Here is a 9693-nt window from a genome sequence, read left to right as displayed (position 1 = left end):
TAACTATGTGGATTTTACTAAAAGGTACCAAATAACCAGGTCGATATGCACATTTTCTCTCATAAAGCAAGAAAAAATTTAGAACCTTTTAAACCAATTTAAATAACTTGCTTGCCCAACAATGATATTAACCTTTTTTTTTAAATAAAATTGCATTAAAATGTAATGCAGTTGTATTCATTTTCTAATCGTAAGTCAAATAAAATGTAATGTCCTTTCAAATTCCAATAAGAAAAATAATCCGTACACGTTACCAGCTTAATCTATTGATGTGATAGTATATTGGAAAAAGTTGTATCTCTTTGATGTGACCCCGATGTAGCATTTTACAAAAAATAATGTTAATTGGTTTCAATTTTCTCATATATATATATAAAAGCCGAAAACCTTAGCTTCTTGTTTTGATTCTTTTCCAATAAGGCACGCAAGAGTCTTGCAACTTGAACTTATAACCTACATAAGCCAAATCAAAATATAGATGTAAGTTGTTTCTTCTTTACTTAATGGACTTAAAGGGAGCATAACTATATATATATATATATATATATATATATATATATATATATATATATATATATATATATATATATATATATAATGTAGAAAGAACAACTTAATAAAGAAAGCCAGGGAAATTAGAATTTACTTTTCAACTGGCAATACAAGGTTATCTTGACCTTCTAGAAGCTTTGCAGAACGAACAACATCGCCAGTCTTGATCTGAGGGAGAATATCTCTTCCGATAGTTGTATATCTAAGAATTTTTTTAAAGTAGGAATTAAAAAAAGAAAAAAATCAAAAGTGAATTACAAAATCGGTCCATGTACTTTATCATAAATTACAAGCTCAGTCCACAATTTGAAATTATCCCTATGCCATCCTTAAGTCTACATTCGATAGGAACCATATCCGCAATGGAATGCAAACTTAAGGATGACCCTAAGTCACCTTTCCAAAATTTGGACTGAACTTGAAATTTTGAGTAAAGCATAGGGACCACATTTGTAATTTACTCAAAAATCAAAGTAAAGGGTTTAAAGATATATAATTAAATACCCGAATACAGAAAACTGGCCCTCATCAAAAGATAAGCCTCCTAAGCCAGACTGTGGATGCATAACCATGTATTAGATAGATAAACTCATGTTGTGTTTTTAAATTTTATAAAATGATATTTTTAAGAAAAGAATAATAAACTTACATAGCTTTTATCATAGAGATAGAAGAAGAACTGATTTGGTGATGAGTATTCTTCAGATGCATCATCATGGGCCATAGCAACTGCACCATATACAGATAATGGAAGCACAGGCAATTCTCCATCCTTCCATTTGGGAAAAATGAGAAATGTTAATTAATAGTTTAAGAAGAAAAATAAATGAAATAGATCATTTGAAGAACACAAAATGGAAAAACCTGTATGCTTAATGTTGTTTTATAAAGTGGCTCAAATTGTCCAGATGGCATTATCTCCAAAGGAACACTATAACCAACACTCTTGTCAATTCCATTGTCTGAGAGAATTGCTTGATCGGTGCATTTTAGCGTCATCCCATTATATGCCCCATCAACTACCTAATCATATGTCCATTTACCTTTTCATTCTCCAAATTCTAAAAAGTATATTCTAATTCGTTTTTTTTTTTAAATGTAATACTTCACTCTACCTTACCAGTTTTGCAAAATTTCCTGTTGTCAAGGGTGCTGAATATCCATCTAGGACAACCTGTGCATATGGTAATTAATATTTAATAATAATCAAGTAAGATTCTGATTTCTGAATACACTAATATACATTTTTTTAAAAACATGGAAAGATTCTGATATCTGAATACCTGGATTTTAGCAGATTTTATTGGTATGCCACCAGCTTGTGGAGTAAATGATGATCCATCTCCTTTTTCAACCATAAATTCTACAATTGCTCTTCCTGTGAGCCTGAGATTTCAAGTCATTAATTATGTTTTCTAATTAAATATATAAACAGTTTTATGGATTGGTTTTTGTTCTATAGTGATCCGATTTGAAGAATATAGATTGTGAAAAGAAAAGATGTAGGTAAAATTTTCACCTAGGATAATTTGAATATTGTGCAGGTAATAAGAAAGATAGCCCAGGAGCCTGTCAAAAAAAAAAAAATAATGCAATTTTTATGTTTTATACATGGAATGTTTATAAGTTATAATAATTTGTATTAAATGAAATGCACCTGTAGAAGCTCAATCTGGGCAATAGAATCCAGTGAAGATGCAAGAGCTACTGATACTCTATCTGGATCCTTTTCCTTTATATATCCAAGAAGAGTCTGCAATCCCCCCTGCAAGGAGAAAAACACCATTTTCACATATAACTCTGGACAAATTTCATGAGGGTACTTTCGTAAAAAATTGATTTCAAAAAGGTGGTGTGTGTATAACACATAGGAAAGAATCACTATATGAAAAGCTCCTTAATCCATTATAAATTGGTGTTTTAGTACCTTCCCATCAATAAGAGAAGCATAAATTTCAAGCCCCTTTTCCCTCTGATCAGATGGGATGCTTGACAAAATAGATTCCTTTTCATCCACTGCAATCTGATCAAGAAACACATAGAGTACTGAAGAGAGAGGTGAAGAGACAATGAGGATAGAGAATTTGGGTGTTCTACCTTTAGAGCTTTCTTTACATTACTCTCCATTGTTCCAAAAGGTTTTCTTTGTGGAATCCTGAGCAAGTATGACAGTTCCTCAAGAGAATTCTACAAGAGAAAAAAAAAAAAAAATGAAAGTTTCAACATAAGAAGTGTCAAAAGAATGGAAGTGGATTGGATTGATGATGAACAATTGGATGGACCTGTATACTTTTCATGTTTGTGTTTGCAGGGATGGCTTTTCTCAAAGCTAATTCTCCAGTTCTGGGAACCTTTGTGTCTGGAGAGTATAGCACTGCTTTAGCAGGTGGAAGAAATGAGGGATCCCATCTGGACAAGGGCACTGGAGATACGAGTTGAATGACAACAAGAATGACAGAGATTGTGGCTCCTAATCTCATAATTCCACGCTCTAAAACAGGCATGTATAGTTTGGTGATGGTTTTTTTGTGGTCTGAACATTCCTACATGACACAATCCCATTTATAAAACTGGGACAAACTGAAAGAAAGATGATCAATGATGCAGTATTTTGCATTCACAGTGTTAAAACATCTGAGAATTGCACAAAAGTGCACATCTGTAAGAACATATAATCTGAAGCTAATGCACTTCTATGGAAATAGATGCCAAATTAGAAACAAGGTATCATTTTTCCCAACATTAATCATGTATATGGTAAAGAGCAACCAAACTAGAGAAATCATGCTTCTAAACAACCATTAATTGAAGGGCGAAATTGGCACAACTAGGTAAAACAAACAACACACAATCGAAATTCCAAAATAATTTTGCCTCAATTCTGGATCCAAAGTTCTAAACCACTGAATTGGAACTCAAATTCATTCGGTAAGCTTAATTTTTACCTGATAACAAAATGCATGTTATTCCGTACAATGATACAATCGTAATCGAGACATCGCATAAAGAATCAACGAAAATACACTTCCAAAACTACAACACAGGTAAAGTAGAACTAGTACTAACAGTTGAGTTGTCAATTTTGGAGAAAATGCAGCTAATGAGCTTCGGCTGAGCCTGAGCTGATCTAGCCGGAGTTTTGCTGAGCAGGATCAACGACCGTGTGGAAATACAATACCTTCTGAAAACAGAGGAGTTAATGGAGACATTAATCGAAACTTTAGGGGACATGAGTGACGAAGATAACGGAACTGCCATGGCCAAATTGTTGCAGGTTTTGGCGGGTCTCATCGTCATCCAAATCCTATCTATTCCCGTTACTTGCAGTTGGTAGGGGGAGCGCGTGGAGATCAAGTCATCAGGCCTCCGCTATTCCCTTGTTCTCATTGGGACACGCCAGCAACCATTTCGACAACACCATGGAACCGCATGTACTCGATATCCTCCAAAAAGAAAATTTTAGTTAACTTTATCAAATGAAATGATGTTATAACATCTCCAATCTATTAAAAAAAAGTTATTATCGATCCAAATTAAAACAGAAAGTTCTGGCAGAAATTCAAAAGAAAGTATATATACATTTGACGGTCAAAAAAATAAAATGCACAATGCTTGACCGATGAACACAGTATATATCATTAAAAATGTTGTGGAATAAGATTTGATTGTGATTTTAGTGTAATAGTGTAATCGATTCATTTTATGTAATGGGTGTATCTTTTAAAGGGGATCATATCTCAATTTTTAATATAAATACGGAAGGGCAAAGTGCATATTTATACTATTATTCTAGATTGATCTCAATACGATCAAAAGGGCGGAGGTTAAAGGGGGCTACGCACCCCTTGCGTGGTTCCAAGGGGCAACGTCCAGTAAATTATAAAAAAAATATGAAATTACTAAAGGGATCTTAACGAGTTTTAGGGGGTTCTAATGTAATTATGTATGGTTATCTGTTTCATATATTGCATAACTGACTTATCTAAATCATGAGTTATCACGTTGTTTTCTGTTTTCTAAAGACATACAAAATTTATCATGCCATCTTCTCTCTCGTTCTTCAATCTTGTGTGCCTAGAACTTTGATTGTCCCTGTAAATATTGTCCTAGATTGAATTCCTCAAAACTCGTACATAGAAAATAAATATCAATTCCACTGTTGTAAAAATCCCGACTAGGCCCCGATTAATCTCCGATTAATCCCTAGGCGCTATCCGACCGATTAGATGGTGCTTAGCGATTAATCCTTGCATACATAATGAGTGAAACATTATAAAACGATAAAATTTTAACATTTTGAAGAAGTTTTATCTCAACAGAAACTATTTGAGGCATGATTAGTATTGTATTAATCATATTAACTTATTTTGTTATCATATTAGTGGTATTTACAAAATTTGATATGATATTAGTCATATTTAATTTTTTAAAATTCAACAAATTAGCAATTAATGGTACCCGATTAATCTTCGCCTAAACGATTAATCCCTAGACCCCAGTCCACCAACTAGCAAACGTCGATCGTTTTTTTGCAACCTTGATCAATTCTAACAAGATTAAAATAAAATAGACCAAACTGCAAAAATGGTCATTGTGGTATGCATTTTTTGGAATTTTAGTACAAACCATGATTTTTTTTTTTTGTTTCGTGTTCCTTTTGGACTAGTTTGTATGTAAAAATAGTTCATTCGAAAATTGAAATAACTATAATACCCTTGGATATTTATTTTTTATTTCTCTTTCATTTTTTCAAATTTAAAATTTATTTATTAATTATTAATTTTAACAATTAAAAAATAATAAAAGACCCATCTCTCTCTCTCTCTCTCTCTCTCCTACAAGACCCATCCAAATCTCTATCTTTTTTTTCTTCCTCACCTGATCGATCATCTTCTTCTTCAAAAACACACACACACACACTCAAAGCATTACACATTAATGCAAGAATATGAAGTTTATAAACCCCAATTTCAAATTTTAGATAACATCAGTCATGGAAGAAGCAATCTATACGAAGATTTATGGTATGGACACCCACACACTCTCTTTGACGATGGAGGTTTACCATCGAAAGCGACACCACCTGAAGACGTGGAATTCTCAACTCGATCCTCTGATGAACTCGATGAACCCATCATACTTGACATCGATATGACATCCCCTACCTGATCATCCATAGAGTCAGTCCCCTATCATAAACTAATTTCATGACCATTCTTTTTAGTTAGGCCTGTCAAACTTATGAGGATGTTTAGATAAATTAGCTTATAACTTATTAACTTATAGCGGTGTGAAAAAGCAGCTTTTGCAAAAGTGTTTGGATTAAAAATAAGCTATACGTTATAAGCAAGGGGTGCTTTTTAAAATTAGCTTATTTAGCTTATCTCCACCATAATAAGCTGATTTTTAATGTTTTCTATCCAAACACTTAAACTTAGCTTATAGCGGTGGGGATAAGAAATAAGCTATAAACACTCTTTTTTTCCATATCCAAACACCCTTTATATATATATCTATATGATGCAAAAATTGAACCAAACAAGTTTAGTGCACTTTACATAAACAAAAATTGAAAAATGAACCAAACATAATTGAAAGGTAAACAACTATATGTAAAAGTAAAAGTAAAACCATTCCTCAAAATATAACAATTATCTAAACTTATTAACAATTAACTTAGGACTCAAGAGAAGAGTTTAATGGAGAAGTGACTAATTACAAAGTAAATCTTCATTTAGGCATTTAATCGAACACTTGGTGTTCAGGGAAAAAAAATACTCGGATAACTAAAAGAACTGTAACAACAGCAAAATTCAGGTCAAAATTTAAACTTTTATAAAATCATAATTAAGTATACTAAGTAGTAGATATTGTAACAAAGTTTTCATACATATAATGAACACTAAAATCCGAGTTATAACGAAGAAGTTATGACCATTCTAAGTTTTCCGACAAAAACCGGCAATACGAAGTTACGTAAAAACGCAAAGTTTCAATAAAACACTTTTTGACCTTAGGTGTCTAAATGAAAGTCATAGATATCATCAAACTGTAACCGTACATAAAAAAACGTCCAAATCTGATTTCGTATGAGGAAGTTGTGATTTTTCTAAGTTACAGATATAACAGTAGACAACTAAAAACTCGAAATAGAGATCGAGAGACTTTTAACCGACACAATATAAATGAGAATCGAAGGGCTCAACAATACTAGCGCAACGGTAAAAAGTCTGACGAAAACGGACGTCGGATGAAGAAGTTATGGAATTTTAACGGACTTTTTCTATCCCGGCCTGTTAAAAATATAATATTAAAAATAAAGTCAAAACTAGCCAACGAATTCTAAATGAAAGTTGTAGATCGTAGTCTCACCTTCACGTGGATATAAAGAACGTCGAACACGGAGTTCGTATGAGAAAGATATGAATTTTTGAAGTTTGTTAATTAATTTAAATATAAATTAAATTAAAGCCCGGTATTATCCGAAGAAGGAGTCACCGGTCCGATCCCTCGTACGCCCAGCGTACCGTCGTACGCCTAGCGTACTCGGATGCTAGGCTCCGGTTCGTCCACGTCGCTCCAATGTTTCGACCGAGGATGCGCTCATGCATGACACATGAGTACGCAACGCGTACTCTAGTACGTCCCGCGTAACGCAACCTCCCAGACCCCTATAAATAGAGATGCGAGGGTGCCGGCCAAAATTGCTAATTTCCTTCCTTTCGAGCGTCGAAGCTCTACGTTTCAACCCTCGGAATCATCCCAAAGGTCCGGTTTTCATATCCAAGGTGGGAAGAAAGTTTTACACTCCCGAGACTCCCGAGATTTCCCGAGAATCTCGAGAGATCCGCTTTCTCAAGTAGAAGTTCTGCTCGGTTTTCGTCACGCTTTCTTCAATCGATCAAGTGAGTCCATACCCCTTTTAAACACACTTTAAATACATTTTAAATGCTTTTATACTCTTTTAGAGGGGGAATACAAGTAAACATACGGTTATTATCGTGTATTTTATAAAGTTTCACTTCACTTGTTTTTTTCGAATAAATCACTTGGAACTCATTACTATTATGGAAAACTCTTGTCATACTTTGCGTGCATTAGACATTATACAAAGTATATAATGATTTCAAAGTACCTTTCATTGTTAAGTCGTTTTATACATTCTAAAAACTTATGATTTTGCTTTGTCAAACATTGTGAAAAAGGATAAACTTTGCATACAAAACTATCACTTTAATACAAACTTAGTTGAGAATCCATGAGACGTGTATATCTTCAAACGTTACTTTTCTTTATTAGAAAGTAATGTTGCAAGTCCTGTCTATAACCAGAGTCTCCCGTTCGGAGAATGATATGGGCATATTTAGTTATAAAAATCATGCATGATCTTAATACTTTATGTTGATTTTGTCTCATTTAATGAACAAAAGGTGCTTAATTAGATTAAATATTTCATTTTCAGCAACAAAGACATGCTCGAAAGGAAAATGAAGCGGAACTAGCTATTGGAAGCTTGGATCTTGGATTTTGAAGAAAGAAGGACGTTGTTGGACAGCTTGACCCCTTGTTAGTGTTTTGGCCATATCTCATGAACCGTAACTCCGATTGACGAGATTCAAAATGTTCTGAAAAGTAGAAAAAATTTATGACGACTTTCGTGTTTTGAGAAAATGTTGATTCCAAACATACTCGGCGAGTAGGGTCGATTACTCGCCGAGTTGGTCAGAAGTTTCGCGATTCTGGACGCGCTGACTTGCCGTACACGGGTTTTAAGTGACGGACTCGCCAAGTAGGTCACTGGACTCGCCGAGTAGCCCCTGTTTTGTGAAAATCTATATAAAGGGACTTTCAGATCGATACCCTAGCATATAGATGAACCCTTGGAGGCCAATTGTCGACTAAAGGTGCTGCTAGAGCGTGGGAAGCAAGGGAATCAACCCTACATTCAATTTTAAGGAGAATCAAGTCAAAATCAAGTTTACTCTTACCTAATCTCTTGTTTGAACTATGTTTTTACCAATTGATTTCGTTTTTGTGCTTTTTTCTGCTGTAATCATGAGCTAAAAACTCATAACTTCTGTTTAGGTAGATGAATTTGTGAGCATGGATTGATTATTTGATTAGGATTAATTTTAATTGGTAATTATGTTTTGTTAAGCTTGTTAAAGAACCTTATGTGTTGACAATAACTATTCTTCTATTAATAAATCAGTAATTAAGTTGTATGAATATCTCTTAGTTATTAATTTCATATGATTTATTGTGACCACATAGTTGTATGTCTAGGAATAACGAATGTGAAACTAGAATTAACTAGAAGATAGGTAAGTTAATGTTTAAGCTTGTTGGATGAACATCGACAAGAGGTTAATTGAATTAGTAATTTAGTTAACCACTACAAGTCTTATTTAACCCGAATCAATAACTAGGAAATTCGTTAATTTAGACAACTGGCCACTGCTTGAGTTAATTTATTTCCTAAGGATTAGTAATAGCAAACGTGAAACTAATCATCTTAGTCGGTAGCCAATGAAGAATTAATCCGATACATTAAAATCATCCATGGGAGCAAATGAGTCGTGCCTAAACAAAAGTCCTCTTTACTATTGAATTTAGTTGGTAATTAATTCTTTTAGTTGCTAGTTAGTTAATTTGTGTGTTGGTTATTCTAATTAAGTTTCTAGTCTTGTAAAACTAGAGAAAACCCCCCTTTGTTATTTGTTTTATTTAGATAATATTAGCATTTATTTTAATTGTTTACCGTTCCCTGTGTTCGATACCCTACTTGCTTGAACTATATTATTAATCGATAGGTACACTGCCTTTCGTGTGTTTATTTTGTGTCTAAGTTAGTAGGATTAAAACTAGTTGGTTTTACACACATCAGAGAACGTGTCAAATGTGTATAGATCTATACGGGAAGTCATGATCCCGCGTCCTGACTGTTAGCTACAATCTGTCCTTTGGGGTGACAGTTGTCATAACGCTGCGACACCTGAAGAACGTCGTTACAGGCATATTATGTTTAGTATGGTTATAAAACTCATCGGATATACAATTATTATGGTATTATGCTTTTATGAACGAGTAGCTATTAAAACTATCTTCATCTAACAAATGCGATCTTCGTAGAGCTTTATT

General features: G+C 33.7%; 1 protein-coding gene across 1 annotated transcript; it reads right to left on the bottom strand.

The window, feature by feature from the left end:
- Positions 1-200: 200 nt before the first annotated feature.
- On the bottom strand, positions 201-3991 carry LOC145017712 (Cyclophilin-like peptidyl-prolyl cis-trans isomerase family protein). Its single transcript, XM_078975693.1, has 13 exons — positions 3619-3991; positions 2835-3095; positions 2650-2739; positions 2480-2575; positions 2210-2317; positions 2072-2121; positions 1836-1938; positions 1673-1726; positions 1417-1575; positions 1202-1324; positions 1057-1106; positions 647-754; positions 201-453 (listed from the first exon to the last, which is right to left on the bottom strand). Exons 1-13 carry the CDS (start codon positions 3847-3849, stop codon positions 447-449), a joined length of 1440 nt encoding a protein of 479 aa, XP_078831819.1. The 5' UTR covers positions 3850-3991; the 3' UTR covers positions 201-446.
- Positions 3992-9693: the final 5702 nt, after the last annotated feature.

Source organism: Lactuca saligna, chromosome 9 (assembly GCF_052625555.1).
Source record: "Lactuca saligna cultivar CGN05327 chromosome 9, ASM5262555v1, whole genome shotgun sequence".
In the NCBI taxonomy this organism is placed as follows: domain Eukaryota; kingdom Viridiplantae; phylum Streptophyta; class Magnoliopsida; order Asterales; family Asteraceae; genus Lactuca; species Lactuca saligna.
The sequence above is the reverse complement of the archived record's forward strand: the minus strand, read 5'-3'. Positions and strand labels throughout refer to the sequence as shown.